The 18,470-nt window shown below is 36.7% G+C and overlaps 1 protein-coding gene across 1 annotated transcript; it reads right to left on the bottom strand.

Annotated features, from left to right (window-relative positions):
- Positions 1–17,501: 17,501 nt before the first annotated feature.
- LOC149242716 (F-box/kelch-repeat protein At1g55270-like) lies at positions 17,502–17,981 on the bottom strand. The gene has a single exon (XM_089370963.1). It carries the CDS (start codon positions 17,979–17,981, stop codon positions 17,502–17,504), a length of 480 nt encoding a protein of 159 aa, XP_089227089.1.
- Positions 17,982–18,470: the final 489 nt, after the last annotated feature.

The following is an 18,470-nucleotide window of genomic DNA, read 5'->3' as shown; positions in this document are numbered from 1 at the left end:
ACATTGAAAGAACTTTGGATCCTCATAATAAAGCATTTCACCCGACACCAAAAGGTTAACGGACTCATACTTTAGGGGGCAATTGTTATAGACATTTTTGTGCCCTACAACTCCAAGCATGAAATGTCCATAAACCAAGGGCTCCTAAGTCCCTAAAAGTGTTGTTCTAACCCCTAAAAGAACAAGGTCAACAGATTACATCTTCTCCCATAAGTTCTCCACCAGAAACTGCTCAGAATTGGTCAAAACAAGATCATTGCAGCTGCTCCACTGGCTAGGTGCGTTGAATCTCACCCAAATGCACTGTGAGGGTGCATTGCATTTCAAAAATCCCTTCTGTAGGGTGCAATGGGCGAGAAATGACAAATGGCAGTGTCATTCCGCGACGTGGAGAGGCAATGGAAGCTTCCAGAATCTTCTCCTGTGACACTTGCCTCACTGAATTCGACCAAGGATGAGTAAGAGGCCTTCAGTCTCCAAGTGGAAGCAAGAACTGACAGAGAGAAGACACTAATCAAATCACAAGCTGACTCATCCTCCTTACAGATATCTATATATGGATCCCTCATCCCAGAGATCTAGAGGCTGGAATTTTGCATATTGTGAGGAATTGTTGTTGGTTTCTAGAGACAAACATCAGATTGTTGGGTGATTTATGCTTTGTTTGAGGTGAAGAGGGGCTTCTTTGCTGGGAGGTTGATGCTGGGTCGGAACCACTGGTTGTAACTCCTCCCGGATCTTTTCTTGTTTATCAATAAAAACTATTTGAGTTCTCCTCCATGCTTTTGTATCATTGATGCTTGTTACATTTGTATGGTCAACTTAAATCTGATCCTAAGTTGTTTATGAATATAGATCCATGTCTTTGTATAGTGCTCTTCTTCTATGATCTTACAGGTACTTTGTGAAGCTGGGCATGCAAGGGAGCAGGTAGCTAGAGACTATCAAAGAAGAGAGGGATTGGATCAAAGGATTAGTGCAAGACACAGGTTGGTTCTTTCTATTCCTCTCTATCTATAATTCATAAAGGAAATACAAATGTAGTTTTTCTCTGTTTGTTTCTAAGGCAGTTGTCACACCTTAGTGGGATAGATTAGTTCTAAATAGACACTTTTCCCTATAATAGTTAGAAAAGAAAAAAGAATAGAAGGAGAAAATAAGAATGCAAATACCAGAAATTGAACTGGACTGTGTAAGCCTAAGGCAACTATCACTCTAAGAGTGGTGTTAAGTGATCCAGTGCTATAGGCGCAAAGGTGACACATGGCGACGTACACAGTCATTTTTAAATTCATGGGGTTATGGCCAACAGAGAAGGCTTTACAGGCATGGATAAAGAATCATTGGAAACCTAAGGGGGATATAGATCTACACCATGGATCAAAGGGTTTCTTCATTGTATCTTTTACTAACATTGAGGATAAAGACAGGGTGTTTGAAGGAGGTCCCTACTTCTATGTTGCTGCAGGCCTCTATATGTGGCCTTGGGTGATGAATTTTGTCCCGGAGCACAAGACATCCACTTCAGTCTCGGTTTGGGTAAGGCTCTGCTCCTTACCACTGGATTATTGGTAGCGAGAATCATTACAAGAAATAGGAAATAAACTAGGGCATTTTGTTAAAATATCAGAGGCCACTAGGTGGGGAAAGTATACCTCCTTTGCTCGGATTTGTGTAGAGATGGACCTCTCTTGAGCTCTATCGGATGAAGTAATTTTGGAAGATTTTTATGAAGAGTGGGTACAAGAGGTGGACTATGAGCATGTTCCTTTCAGATGTCGCAAATTCCATGAACATGGGCATCTATTCAGGGATTACCACTTAAACAAAATGAAAAGAAGAACTAAAGCTACCTCAGGGAAAGAAACTGAAATCTTTAGTAAAGTGGGAAACAGAGGTAAAGAAGGGAGAAAGTACCAAAAGAAAATCAACAAGGAAAAGTAGCCAAGCCAGAATAGGCACAAGGTACTAGAGGAAGAAGAGGAGCAAGATAACACAAATCAGACTCTCGAGTTAAGCCCTGTGGAGAAAGAAAAGGAAGTGAGTATGGAGGACAAACATGACAACAACCAACAAAAGGAGGATTTATTGAATACTATGGAACTTGATAGGGACCAAGAGATGACCCCGAGTGAGGTGGGAATAGAGGATCATGAACTGCAGGATATTGTTGATAGGGAGCATCTAGATCTGGAAATGTTCTTAGAGCAGGAAACCACCAAAGCAATGGATTTGGTACCACAAGAGGAGTTCAATAGAGTGAAACAATTGTTCCTATGGAGAACTTAGGCAAAATGTTTGGGAGTCAAAAGGAAGCATGATAGTCAGGACAATGAGGGGGTGAAAACATTGAAGGTAGCAACAGGACAAGCTTCTAGGAACCCAGGCAGGAAAAGAGGTAGGAAAAAACAGAACGAGTTGCTGATAGAGTGTGGAAAACTCATGATCGATTCAGGTAAGATGAAAGACCTAACCAGTTACTCATTTACAAATATTTCTTAATGAAGCTCACAACATGGAATATTAGGGGTCTAGGGAGTAAAAGGAAATAAAGGAATCTTAGTAATAGAATGAAGGAATAAAAACCAGATATGACTTTATCCAGGAAACAAAATTTTCAGTAGAAAAAATAAGAGAAATACACAACAAATGGCTGACTAAATATGAATATCTATAAGTTAAAGTAGACAAAATAGCAGGAGGAATTCTCACACTTTGGAACCCTCTGAAACTAGGAATCCTAGATGCTGAAGCATCTAGGAACTACTTATCAGTGGAGATTCAACCTTTGGGGGAAAGGGAAGTTCATTTAATCACAAATGTTTATGGTCCACAGAAGCTTGAAGACAAATTAAGACTTTTTACTTCACTGGAGGATCTAAGAGACCGACATTCCGGCACCCCCTGGATTTTGGGAGGGGACTTTAATATGATTAGTTCCCTGTCAAAAAAAAATGTGGAACCAGATCACTAGGCAGAGACTCCATAGCTTTTCAAAGTTTTATAAACAATATGAGGCTAGTAGACACAGAGATAAGTAATGGCATCTTTACCTGGAATAACAAAAGGGGAGGAGAGTCTCAAGTGGCCTCAAAACTAGACATATTTATTATCTCAGAGGACCTTATCCTAATAGGCCTTGACTTGTCAGCAATGATACTCCCTGTTGGTGGCTCGGATCATTGGCCTGTTCAACTTGAAGCATCCTTTATAGGAACTCCAAGAAACAGACCTTTCAGGTTTGAAAACATTTGGCTTACCCATTTAGACTTTATCAACAATATTGAAAAATGGTGGATAGAGGATATGCAAGTTCAAGGCACTAAAATGTTCCTCTTGCATAAAATATTGAAACACATCAAAATCAAGCTTAAATATTAGAATAAGAATGAGTTTGGCAACAATTTTTAAGCCAAAAAAGTGGCAAAATAGAAGCTACATGAAAATAACTAGATCCTCATTACAGATGGCTTCAATAGGGGAAGAAAGGAACAGGTTGACTACCATGAATAGGAATGGGAAGAATTATACAAACAAGAGGAAATATTCTAGAAACAAAAATCAAGGGTACAATGGTTAAAAGGAGGAGAAAGGAACACAATTTTTTTTCACAAATCTACGATGGATCACAGGTCTCATAACAGAATCTCAAAAATGAAATATTATCAAGGAAATCAACTTGATACCCATAAAGAAATAGAAGTTGATCTGGTTCAAAATTTCCAAGGCATAGCATAGGAACCACTCTTAGTCAAATCACAATTCATCAATGACTTTACAAAGCACATTCCTAAGCTTGTAACAAGAGAAGACAATTATAATCTAAATAGGCCTGTGAATGAAGAGGAGGTAAGTGAAGTCATCAAAGAAATGCAAAATTGGAAGGCACTAGGTCCAGATGGTTTTAATGTAGACTTCTTTAAAGCATGTTGGGGAATAATCAAGCACAATATCCTCGATGTGGTGGGGGACTCTAGGAAAAATAGAACTGTTTTGAAGGTGCTCAATACCTCTTTCATATCCTTAATTTCAAAACAGGATAATTCTATGACACTGGATAGATTCAGACCAATAGCATTATTCAATGTGGTGTACAAAGTAATTTCCAAAATAATAGCCAACAGGATTAAACCCCTTCTTCCAATTCTTGTATCTGAGGAACAAACGAGGTTTGTGGAAGGAAAACAAATTCTCAACAATATCATTCAAGCACATGAGGTGGTTCACTCACTGATAAGCAATAGGGAGGTGGGAATGATTATGCAACTAGACCTAGCAAAGTCTTGTGATAAGATAAGTTGGGCTTACATAAGGAGAGTTCTTATAGCATATCGATTTGACCATAACTGGGTGAGATGGGTGATGGCCCTTGTAACTACCTCTAGCTTTTCAATCCTGGTAAATGGTTCACCATATAAGCCCTTTAATCCGACGAGAGGGCTCAGACAAGGAGATCCTCTCTCATCTTTCCTCTCTAATCTCATGATGGAAGGGCTAGGAAAAGCTATCAAATCTGCGAATGTAGAAGGAAAAATATAGCATCTCAAACACACCATGAAGAGAGATGCTTTGAACCATCAACAATTTTTGGATGATACTATGCTACGGGGTACACCTATGGTTAGGGAAGCTCTAGCCTACAAAAAAATCTTGAAAGACTTTGCATTGGATGCGGGCACAGAGGTAAGCCTTACCAAATCAAAGATTTTATTTTTTTATACTGACATTGCTATTCAGAGAAACATATCCAGAATTCTAGGCTTTCAAAGAGATATGCAACCTTCCAAATATCTGGGAGTACCACTAACTGATAAACCTCTGAGAAAGTCGATGTGGGAGCCTATGATTAATAAGGTTCATGATAAAATATGGAAAAGGACAAGTAGGTCTTTGAACTTAGCAGGACGACTTGTGCACACAAAAGCTGTCCTACAAATTGTCCCCATCTTTATGTTTTCAGGCCTTCTAGCTCCTAAAGGAGTCATGCAACTATGTAGAAATATCCAAAGAGATTTTCTTTGGGGCAAAGGGGAAGAGAAAAAAGATGGGCCTTGGTAGCCTAGGATAAAATCTGTAAACCTAAGTCACATGGAGGTTTGGGACTGGATGATCCTGAAGTGCTAAACAAAGTTTTGGGGGAAAAACTATGGTGGATATGGCTAAAAGATTCAGCTTCCCCTTGCGCCAAAATTTGGAAATAGAAATATGCAAACAATTGGCAAGATAGGGATCACATTATAGTTTCTGGGATCATCAAAGGCTCCCACATTTGGAACAAAGCTTGGGATAATAGAGCCATTATTCAAAAACACAATTTCTAGGAAATTAGAGATGGAAACCTTGCAAGGTTTTGGGAGGATAAGTGGCAACAGGAACCCAAATTGTGAAGAAAAGAATTTGTAAATCTCAAGAATGACACTGACAACAAAATATTACTCAAAGTAAATGACTTCTAGGATTAGGAAAACAGTGATTGAAAATGGAGGATATGGAAGAACCTGGTAGACAGTGATGACTCCCCTTTGAAGGCACGGGCAGAAGCTCTAACAACTATCCTGGAATAGAGAAAGATTCTGACATCAGCAGATTCAGACCAATTGAGATGGGGCAATAACAATGAAGGCACCTTTATCCTCAAAGAGGACAAGCGCATAGCCCTTGGGCTTGACTTTGAAAACCCTAGTTGGGTATGGAAGGACCTATGGCAGAACCAAAGCTGGATGGAGATCAAATTGTTCATGTCAAGAGTGCAGCATAGAAAAATTCTAACCTGGGAAAGGCTTATGAAAAGAGGGATAACAGGTCCATCTAAATGCCAGTTATATGAATTACAAGAAGAAAGTATGGATCACCTTCTCAAGCTTTGCCCTTTTACATTGACATTGCGGAACTGAATTACTTCAATATTGAGACAAACATATAGGGACATGTCTAGCATTACCAACACCATAAAGAAGTGGAGGAAAAATTTCTCTGATAATGAAACAGTCAACGAAGCTTGGGCTTTAGCTCCAAAATTTCTAATCTGGGATGTTTGGAAGGAACGAAACAACAGAATATTCAAAAATAGGAAAGGTTCTTCCTAGAGCATCATGGCATAGATTTTAAGACAACTCAATGAAATGGTAAGAACCCTCATTAAAACCCCCCCGAGAACCAACCTAAAGATTCTGATATGAAAATACTAATATAGTTGGGTGTGCAGGGGCTCATCCCAAAGGGAAAAAACAAAAATGCAAATCACATAATTGCTGATAAGGATTTCTGGCAACTTCCCTCTCAAGGTTTTATGAAATGTAAGATTGATGGGGCCTCAAAAGGAAACTCGGGCATGGCTGGTTATGGAGGAACGATAAGGGATGAATAGGGTTGTATAAAAATCATATTTCATAGTAATTTGGGGAAAGCCACAAACAATATAGTAGAGCTCATGGCCCAGGAGCAATGCTTAGAAATCTTGAGGGACTCAAATCTTCATAACATTATAATTGAAGCTGATTCCAAATTGATTATCAATTCGATTAAGAAAATTTGCGATGGCTCAACTTCAGAAAAAGTTTCAAGACATTGGAGGCTTCTTCAAGTCTATCAAAGGATTCAATCCCACCTGTAGAACATGAGAACCCTGAGTTTCATTCATGTGCGTTGTAAAACCAACAAATTAGTGGACATCTTAGCCAATGAAGGCGTACTCTATGCTAAAAGAAACAATAAATATAAATATATAGAGATCCCCCATGGTATATTGAGGGATGAGTGTCTCAAACAGGCGATCACAGACCGGGAGCTCAATCAGAGCAGGGGATAGTAGCAGGTCATAGATTTATGGAAATAGTTGAATTTCAGTCCACATGAAATAGCAGTTCAAGGAGATAAGAGAAAAGAATGGCCAGTTCGTAAGCCGGAATATGTGCCCAAAGTTCTACAATCCCAGGGGAGCATGGTTTAAGTGCGAGCAGGTAGGAGAAATAGTAGAAATCTTATCAATTCCGTGTGGCAAAGAGCAAGGTGGTTACCAACCCAATCGGACCGGAAATCAACTTTAACAATAGCTTTATCAGGCTTCTGGTTTGAAAGTAGTGTTAAACAGTGAGCAAGTTACTCAGACTCACAGGAATCGCATGCATCTGGTGGATTTCAGGCAAATTACATGGGCGAGGGTTATCAGGCAAAACAAACCCGTAACTTTTATAGAGTGGTCTCTAAAGGCTTATCGGGTCCAATTCAAGAGTTAAAGGGTGTGCTTGTTAGTAGTCCGGTATTGCTAATGACCGTTAGATCTCTGATGACAAAGAAAAAAGTCTGGGCGATTAGATTATCTTTTGTGGTTTCGACATCATGTTTTTTTTGGTTCCTGGGCCTGGATAGTGGCCATAGGGACGACTTCCTTGGCTTTATGAGGCCCACATCTCATTTGTATATTTTCTAATATGGTTGTATTTTCAATTTGAATAGAAGGTTCGACGCTTAATTCAGCAAAAAAAAAAAAAAAAATTAGGATGGAAAAGAAATCTTCAAAACATTAAGAAATTTGGACTTCTGGATCACACTAAATCCAATTTGTTGATAAATGACAACAATAAGTTCTAGTTTAATTTGTTGTTGAATTGAACTATGAATTAAAATCGAATTCTATTCTCATAACAACTTGTAAATAGTTAATTAAGTTTAATTAACTTCATTAGCTTAGAAATTTCGAGTTGGAAGTCTTTCTGTAGTCATGTCTATGTTCTCCCTATTTTATAGGTGTCCAGTATCAGTTAATTGTGAGTTCTAATTAGACAAGTCAATTTATAGAGTCAATTTCAATTAAATTAGTTCCAAATTGTTTGAGGAACTAATAATGAGTTAATAGTGAGTTGGTGCACTAATGCACTCAACTAGTGCTACTCTAGTTAACTGAAGATTCCCTCATCATAAAATCATGCATGTCAAATCAGAGAAAGACCTAGTTGAGACTAGAGTGCAGGGACATTGTACTATCAATTGTATAATTTTTTGAGTTGCACAAATCATGCATGAAATCAGGAACTAAATCTTGAAGGGATTGTGTAGTTTTCGATTCTCTGAATTCCCATTAATATGGGATAATCATCCATAGGAATTTCACAAGGAAATAAGGGCTTGGAGAGTTGGAGAATTAGCCACGTGTTGACCAAGAGTTTGCTTGTGAGTTGGAGTTTGATTTTACTGAGTGTTGGGTTTGTTCTTGTGAGAGAAAGCATTGTAATATCATCTTGGATTTCTAATTAATGCAATACAGATATTGGGGTTTTGAGTTGTGGTTCTCCCCAAATACTTATTTTGTTATGTTTATTTGATTATCCTCCTCTTGTCAATTATTGTTTGCTCGATATTTATGTGCTTCCATTGTAAAGAGTAGAGTAGATTCTTGTCTTCTGTTTTAGTAAATTACATAAGATGTTGAATTTACAGGAAAATATACATGATATCGGAGATGAGAACAATATACTAGAGGATATTTTGAAGTTTTGAGTTTCTGGGTTACAAGTGAAGTTTTGATGATATAATAATCTACAACGTCTTGGAAGGATCATGTTCAACATGTTCACAAGGCGCTCAAACTATTGGAGGAGAAATAATTATATGCAAAAAGATCCAAATTTTTCTTTGGAGTACAAGAGGTGGAAAATTTGGGTCATACTCTATCTCATGAAGGTGTTAAGGTAGACCCTAGAAAAATAAAATAAATTAAGGAATGGAAAATTACCACATTTATAAAGCATCTGCGAGGATTTCTCGGGTTGAAAGGGTATTATCACAATTCTGTTAAGAATTATGGGAGAATAGCAGCACCTGTAACAACATTACTAAATAAAGATGCATTTTCTTGGACTCATGAAGCAGCAAATGTCTTTGAACATCTTAAAGGGGCAATGTGGCAAGCACCAGTCTTAGCTATGCAAGACTTCACAAAAACATCGATTTTGGAATGCGATGCCTCATGAAGTGGAATTGTTGTTGTTTTAGTGAAAGAAGAAAGACCCATTTCTTTCAAAAGTTGTCCAATCAAAGGAAAGTATTTACAAAAAGATATCTATGAGAAGGAAATGTTGGAAATACTACATGCACTTAAGAAATGACGACCTTACCTAATGGGAAGACACTTCAAGGTAAAATCGGATCATGATAGTCTTAAATACTTTTTAAAACAAATTTTATTTTCAGAAGAAAAACAAAAATGGGGCACAAAGATGTTTCGTTATGCCTTTGAAATCATCTACAAAAAGGGGAAGCAAAATGTTGTTGCAGGTGCACTTTCAAGAAAGGATGAGGATGTGGAAGCATTGTTTTATGCCATTTATATTATCCAAGTAGATTCGATAAAAAAAGCAAGGGATAAATGGAAGAATGACAAAGAAGTGTTGCCACTCATTCAAAAGTTGCAGAAGAACCTAGTTCAAATAATATTTCCAGAACTTGAGGAGGAAGAAAAATCATATTGGAACATGAAGCAGCAAATCAACAACTATGAAATTGATCAATTTCAGAGTCTCTCATTAAGTGGAAGAACTTACCCGCTACAGATTCCACATGGGAGTATGATAATTTTATACAGAAGCATCTAGAATTACTCAAGCATTGAAGGCAACACTTTTGAAGGAGAGGGGCATGTTAGGTCCCTATAATACTAGTGTAACCCCTTATTGTTATTAGCACAACCCCCTTATTGTATTATTGTGCCCATATAGTCACCATGTCATTATTATTGTTCCCCATAGAAGCCCACTATTGTTATTTTGTGTCACTACAATATTATTGTTATGTAGGTTCTAATTGTATTGGGACCCCTTAGACTCCTATATATGGAAAGGAGGTATTGTCATTTGCATCATCCAAGAATTGTTCATTTGTGTAATGTAAAGGAGGTTTCCCCCTCGAAGAGGTTTATTTTGAAGTCGTTGATATATCTTTTCTTCTATTTTGTGAGCTGGTTACATAAGAGCCCATATTAGGAGATCCTTAAAGAAAAACATAAAATATGCCGACAATGGAGTGATTGTGCAACAAACACAGAAGGAAATTTTGTAGGTCTTGTAACTATATGGGATCCAACAATATTTAAATTCCAAGCATATAGTAGTTGTGCAGGAATCATATTGATAAGTCGATGCACGGGTTGTTCTTATAAATTTTGGATAATGTACATCTACACACCATATGCTAATAGTAGAACCTTTTGTGATGTAGTTGAGACATTTGGAATATTAGAAATACTACTGTTGATCATAGTTGGTACTATTAATTTCACCATGGATGTAAACAAATGTTGGGAACACTGGGCTAAGGTGGACCCTATGGAGAATTATTTCAAACAATTTTTTGACCGAAAAGCCTTAATAATTGTTTCTTCAAATCTGTTGTGTCCAACTTGGTGGAATGATTGCTCGAGAGTAGAGGGTATTTCTAAAAGAATCAAAAAATTTATGGTGGATTCAATTTTGTGTCAAAGACTAAATCAAATACAATCCTAGTCATTCTTCTCGGATATATATGATCATGATGCAATAATATCATAATGGATCAAGGATATGGATGATCACAAGGGACCCTTTAAATTTAATCTAATATGGTTAGATGAGCCAAATTTCCAGAAGTTGGCTCAGAGTCTTAGACTACGCCTCTCCATCCCACATTGATAACCCTATATTGAGGATTAGGGACAAACTTAAATGATTGAAAAATGATTTCAAAGTATAGATATATACTCAAATAAGAGCTCTCACATAAGAATTACAATATATATAAGAAGAAATCACTCAACTATGGGACTTGATTACTCCTAGAATTTTCTCTGATCTATGAAAGTGGGAAATCTTGAATCTAGTGATGAAGAAGGACAAAATTCTCCAACTGCAGGAAGAGGAATGGAGATAGAAAAGACAACTTGTGTGGATTAAGTTTGGTGACCAAAACACAAAGTTATTTCATCTAGCAACAACAAAAAAAAACATAAATTCCATATGGGCCATAAAATATGAAGTTGAAAATATACATACCTCCACCATGGAGATAAAAAAGGAGGCATTTCAGTTTTTAGAAACCAATTTAGTGAAAGAGAGGGAGATCACCTGAAAGAGAAAATGAGATTTGCTAATATGTTTCGAGTGACGGTCAACAAAGAGGAAACTTCGCTGATAGACAATCTAATATTGGATGAAGAGATACTCTAGACTATCGATAACACTGCCAATGACAAGAGCCTTGGTTTTGATGGTTGGCCTATTGAACTTTTCTTGATATTTCTTGAGCTGATGGGATTGAAAATAGCCAATATGGTGGAGACAGTTAAAGTTTCTCAACACATCATAGGTGTTATTAACTCTACTTTCCTTACTCTCATCCCTAAGCAAAAACACTCTCTCTCTTTCTCTGATTACAAAACTATTTATCTATATAATTCCATTTATAAAATGATGTCTAAAATTATTTCTAATAGAATAAAAAGATCATATATCCTTAGATATATTTGGAACTATTTGGGTTCTTTTCAAATAGGAGGATACAAGATGCATTCATCATTGCACAAGACTACATCCACGCAATCTAAAAAAAGAAGCTAAAATCATGTCTCATGAAGCTTGATCTCCATAGGGCATATAACTATTTGGACTCGGAGTTCCTCTCAATGATTCTATATAAAATTGGCTTTCAACATATACATGTACAATGGATAATGCCATGCTTAACCAAAAATTCTGTGGTTGTTCTCATTAATTGTGAACCAACGCAATCCTTCAAAATACAAAAAGGTCTTAGAAAAGGTTGTGCATTAACCCCCGTCATTTTTATCCTCATTATGGATGCCTTTCATAGAGGAATCAAGTCCAAGTCTCTAGAAGGAACTATTTTAGGATGTGGGATCTCTAGAGGTTGCAATATTACTCATCTGATGTTCGTGGATAATTAACTATGTGTTTGGGACGCAAAACTCTTTATGTGGGAATCCTTCCATGAGAATTTCAAATATTTTGGTATTGAATCGAGACTATATATTAACAAACATAAAATAAAGTTGATCACAGACTATGAGGTTTCTCGAGTGTCACTCAAAATCATATATATCAACAAAGATAAAACAAAGTTGATCAAAGACTATGAGGATGCTCTAACATCGCGTGAAATCGCTACTCTTTTTGGGGTTAAAATAAGTTTTATATATGAAGAGTTTAAATATTTGGGATGCTAGTTAAATCCATGTAAGTACTCATTACTTGACTAGGAATGGATTATCTCTAAGTTTAATAAGAAATTGTCTTGTTAGGATCAAAGATGGCTTACAATGGGAGGCAAAGTCATAATGATAAAGGTGGTCTTGCTTAGCATACTAGTCTATTGGATGCACCTCTTCCACATTCCCCATCCTGTCATAAACAAAACAGATTCCATTATAGAATATTCCTATGGTCTCACCGTAGTACAGGTAAGAAGATACAGCTAATTGGGTTGAAGTTTATCATGAGGCCCATTAAGTATGGGGGATGGGGAATCATTGTCTCCTGGCTGTGAGTCTATGAAAAAATTTCTATGAGAGGGGACTATGTAAAATCATAATGTTTAACAATTATATACAACAGATAGGCCTGGAGGAATGGACTACAGCTAGGGTTCCATCGGTTGGCAAAGCTTCGAAAATTTAAAGTAGCATTAGACTAGCTATTTCATGGATTTGCGGTAACCTTTCTTGGATGGTTGGTGATGGGATGAAAATCAAAGTAGGTTTGGATGCCATAAAAGGTTTCACTAGCATTCATCTCCTTCTAATATCTATCATTAATATTCTTAACACATAAGGGATGGACACACTCACTAGACTTTGGGAGAGGTTTTGACCTAGCTACACTGCTCATACCTGACCACATGCTTATAAGATTGAATTAACGATGTATATGATGACAGTGGGAAGGACATCACAACCTTCTAAGCATGGTTGAAATTGTCCTCTCTTAATGGAAGAACATGCTTGTGTGGGGTGACCATATTGGGAATGACAGGATTCCAATCAAGGAAGTATATGACCACACCACATCGACCTCCCAAATGTTTCCCCACTCGGATTGCACCTCTCTACTATGGAAGTGGGAAAAATCTTTGAAGATCAAGCATTTCTCATGGTTGGCCATCGACAAATGAATTTTGACATGGGATAACTTGCATAGGAGAGTTTTCATGGGTCCTCATTCATGCTCTCTATGTAGGTTGGATTTAGAGGACATATATTTCTATGATTTCCCTTTTTTGTCGCGATATGGGAGGAGATTTCCACACTCTTAGTAGTCCCTTATATCAAAGATTCATCATCCATAAATGATTGTATTAGTCAATGGAGCCTCCAAGCGAAATCCCATAGGACTGTACCTCTATATGTCCTATGGGGTATATGGAGGTCGCTAAATATAAATTTCATTTCCCTCGGCATAGTGGAATTTTTCCAAGAAGTTGCACCATGGGTCCCAAATGCCTCCCATTAATGCATCTCTATTGTCGATTTGGATGGAATTTCTCCTATCTCCTCTTTTGACGAGGCCTCCCGTGAAGGGGATTGTGGATGTGGATTTTCTCTCCATGTGGATCCATTATTTTTTCTGGTATAGTGATAGGGAAGATCATTGCAGAGATAAATCGATTGCGATGTGGGGTGCCCTCGACTTCTCTTCGCAACTTGGCATTGACAATATTTTGATCATAGGTGACTCCCTTACTATGATCAATTGGGTTCATGGATGGTGTTCTCTCGAGGTCCCCTTTGCTTGCAACTTGATGTTGTTGATGAGGAATATTATTCCCACTTTCTCGTAGGTTACATTCCAACATGTCTATCAGGAGAAAAACAAGGAGGTCATTGCACTCTCCAAACAAGGTGTATCCCTTAGTTTGGGCTACATGTTTTTTTAAATAATTTGATGGTAGGAGTTGTGGCATGGGATTATTTAAGATATCAATCTCTTCTCCTACTACTACTTTTTTTCTTTTCTTATTGGCATTTGCATATGGTTAATGTTCCTTACAAATCCACATTGTATTTTGTTTCTTCCTTTTCTCCTCTAGAGGATTTTTATCTTTGTGTTGGACCTCTAGCCTTTTTTTTCAGCCATAGTGATGAAATTAATGATTATATTCTATGAGATATGATGATATGGTATAGAAATAAGAAACTGTAGAAATTTCTCATTATTTTGAATGAAAGTTCAATTTTTTCTTATAAAAAATAGATCTAAGAGATATTTTTTTTCTGTGTTGGATGGTTATCTAGAGCTCAATCAGATTACAAAACAAAAGTCATGTATAGAAGATGTAAAGAAAACAACATTGTGGGGAAGAGAAGCTAAAACACTCCAAATTCCCTTCTCCAACTATGGTTCAGTGAACATGTACGTCTCCTTAGAAGAAGAAGAAACTACACAAGTACTTCTCCCCTGAAGCTCCACGTGTGTGTCCTCTACCTCCACATTCCCACACTCAAATCAATAACTTATACACTTTGGCCTTAGCATAACACCATGAATTTTCCTTCCACAAAATCATTGTGACATCCTTGGTCGTGATGTTCAATCATAGGACACAAGATTTCCCTCGTGTCTTCCTCCATGTTATATGATGTCATGCTCATTTATCGCACTTGCAAAGTAGACAAGTATGGTGGAAGAAGAGACAAAGCTTTGAGGCTCCATTTCACATACACAACGTCATAAAGTTAGACGCTCTTCAACACACTCAAGTGGAATCCACCTATGAGAAGTAGGTTTCCATTCGCAAAAATGCACTGAGACGATATTAGTATTGGAGTAATGTAGGGATCATCAATGAGGGATAGCTTTTCCTAGGTGCCCTTCATAGGGTCAAACAATTGTAGTGCATAGATGTATTTCATACCTCTTTTTGTCAAGAAAAGAAATTTCTCACTCATCCACATATCTTTTTATTTGTATAAAACATGGTGCAAGCATGAAAGTGAACGAAGAAATTTCAAAATATAAAAGTGGAGTTAATAATTTAGAAAATATGGATTTAATCTGAAATTATCGAATTAATCATAGTTAATATGAAAATACAAAGAAGTGAAGATATTTTGAAAATTTTAAATTTCTCAATTCATAATAGAAGTATTTTAAGTATTACTGCTTTCACATGGAAATGTTAATGTAGCATGGCTTTTAAAATATGAAAGTGGAGTTAACTAGAGCTAATATTCTTAGTCCTTTTGGCTTGGGCACTCCTAGCATTGCGAAGAAACGTGTTGGCTCGATTTCTCCCACTCCTTCAACCCCCTCTATGTAACTATTCTCTAGTTGAAGTTTTCCTATCATTGGTCTTTCTCTTCTTCCATTTCTTTTTCCCTACAACCCTTCAATTGATCTTTTGAATCATTAGTACCTGTCATTGCTAACACATGGTTCCACTATTCTTGCAAACAAATAATGTAGACCAAAAAAGTTAAATCGACCACAGGTTGTAATAACATCTATAGATAGTGCACTCAATATGTAGAAAACATGGACATTAGGTGGAAACTTCAACAACAAATGAAAACTTTCATTTATCTCATGGATGAGATTTTCACCTTTAAAGTTTAATTAACCTAAAGAATTGAGGTGAAACTCATAGTCAATGACAATCAAAATCTAGATAGAAGTGCTTTTAGCTGTGACATTGTTGCTAGTTCTTAATGGACAATTCAGATGATGATACTTCTTCTCCTTTATGATGCACTCATACCATAAATGTGTTTTACTCCTTTGACAATTTTGCAATGTCTATGTATGTTGTCCACTTGTAATAGTTAGTGACCAATATAATCCTTTTGTAACTAAGGTTGGTCCTTCTTACAAGGAGCCTTTGCAAGAATAATATATGTACTTGATTTCCCCGTAGTTGTAGTTGTTGTGTCCAAACACAGATTTTAATGAAATTCATACTCATCTTGCTAAAATAACGATATGTTCCTAAATTTTCTTTGTGGGAAACTTTAATTGGTGATCATTGTCATATGATGCATTTGTGAGGTTTGAGGTTCTATGTTTAAATTAGGCTACCTTGAGAGTTTAATGCTTCACCAAGTACAATTCTCAATTCCTTGCTCATTCCTTGACAACATATTCTTCTAGATAAAAATAAATAAATAGTTATTGTGAAATATTTTTGTTACATATCATTATTACAAATATGATTCACTGAATACATATTATATAAAACAATTGAAAAAAAATATGTTATGATTAAAATATTTTATTAAGATGTTGTTCAAAGAAAATATATGTAACTTCTTCTATACTCAATATATAATTGATATATGGTAGAGAATCCATACACAAGATCCATTTTAATAAATAATCTATTAAACATTTATCAAATATCTTGAAATAAAAACCTTTTTCCAAATTATACATAATAAAAAAATGTACACTTTTAAAACTTTTTCCCAAATTATTCATCATTAAAAAAAGTACACTTTTAAAATTATATCTCTTTTAACATTTAATAAATCTAAGATTAAAATAAGTTATTATAATTTAACTTTATAATAAAAAAATAATATTAAAATAAAAAATTATAATTTATAAACCACCACTTTTTGGAATAGTAATTCGAATTTTATTCAATAATTAATTAACATAAACACAACACAGCAATGAAGAATAACACACATGAAACATGTCATCATTAAAAGACATCTTGAAGAACTACAGAACTGTCACCAACCAAATTGAAAGCAAATACTCCCTATCTGCAAATTTATGTGACCACTGATTGTATTTAAATATCTACGTTAAAACTCTCTGCTAGTCAGATCGTTTAAGGTATTTCAAATCTCCACTGTCGCCGCAGATACGATCATGCCCTCAAACTCTTCCCTACCACCGCCATTAGCTTGAATCCACTGCCCAGTTGGCGGGTGAAACAGATAAAACAAGTCTTTCCCGATCACGGTAAATCTGCTTACAAAAATCCCGTCGCGCCATGGTGTAGCACACATAACATTACCAACAGGCTGTGGAAGAGGCGCCACAACATCCCAATCACTTTTTTCACCATCATACTTCATCATCTCCTCCTTAGTGAAGGCGTACAACTCCCCAGAAGAGGAAGCAACCACAGAACCATAGCATATTTTATCATGGAATCTCCACATATCTTCCCGGCTGCTCCAAGTTCTCGCTCTAGGGTCAAAAATTTCTACGCTGCTTTCACCTCCGCATAGCACCATAAATTTATCTTCAATGACAACAGCGTGGCATCCGGCGCCGTCACCTCGGATCATAGGAGGCAGATTTTCCCATCTATCTTCTTCCGCATTCCGCCAGCGATGTAGACAAGTCCAGTGGAAGAAGAGAGAGAGCAAGGAAAAAATTGTCGACGTGTATGCAGGGTATTACATTATAAGAATTTTAATGCGGCCTGACATGAGGTCGGTATAAGGCGATACAACAGGCCTTTAGGTAATGAGAGAAAAAAAAAAGTTACCAGTGTGTTGTATCGTCTTATACCAGCCTCATGTCAGGCCTCATTAAAATTTCTATGGGATAAGAAATAGGAATTGCCCTTCCGGCACTCCATGTGGCAGATTCAAAGTCATAAATACGTACCGTCACTGGATACGTGTTAGAAACACGGGGATGATGGTACAATCCACTTACGACAACGAGCTTCCGGTTCACAGCAACGCACCGAGACCATACTGGTGCTCGTTTAGAGTGGGAGACATTGGCATCAATGCGAGGTAGCTTTTCCCAGGTGCTAGTCGCAGGGTCATATACCCTTATTACAAAGAAGCCATTCATCTCTCTTTGAATCAAGCAAAGCAGCTGCTCGCTCGTCCCACATATTTTTCTGTCGGCATAAAACCTAGGGCACTTCACTATATCCTCCCAGTTTTTGCACACAGCTTTCAACATAGTGTGTGATTTGTAGGGCACTCTCAACAAGCACTTTCGCACGAGATCACTGGGAATAACCTCCATCAGACCACTTCAAACTCAATTATTTTATGAACCCAAAGTTTTTCACAGATTAACACACCGCTTGAAACGCGAAAATCAGTTAGGCTTGTTGCAGATATGAAACTAGAGTGGAATATATAACATTAAATGAAGAGAAGGGCACACTCCAGTAACCTAATTTTAACTCGAGTTAAATATATGACATGAATAGACTATCGATACTCTAGCGTTACCTAATTTTAAGTACAAAAAAGAGGAAGTTTATTGTTTGGATAATCTTGGGCAAAATCACATAATCAATCTTTTGGTTTCGAACCAACCAATGTGGTTCATCATCAACACAAGGGAAGTTTATTCCTAGATTTTTCCACAATATTCATTGAGATTAACATTTATATTTTAATTCACATGGGCATTGATAGTTTCAATACCAATTTGATCCTTGAAAAACTTTAATTTAAAGTATTTAATTATATTCAAAAGATTAATTATTAAAAGTGGTTATTATTA

The sequence above is a fragment of the Pinus tabuliformis genome, chromosome 8, assembly GCF_031772625.1.
Source record: "Pinus tabuliformis cultivar Carrire ecotype Pingquan chromosome 8, CPIR1, whole genome shotgun sequence".
Lineage (NCBI taxonomy): Eukaryota > Viridiplantae > Streptophyta > Pinopsida > Pinales > Pinaceae > Pinus > Pinus tabuliformis.
This window is presented reverse-complemented; position numbering and strand designations above follow the sequence as displayed.

Excerpts from the sequence above, each read along its gene's own strand:
- LOC149242716 (XM_089370963.1), bottom strand. The coding sequence starts at position 17,981 with ATGGAGGTTATTCCCAGTGATCTCGTGCGAAAGTGCTTGTTGAGAGTG.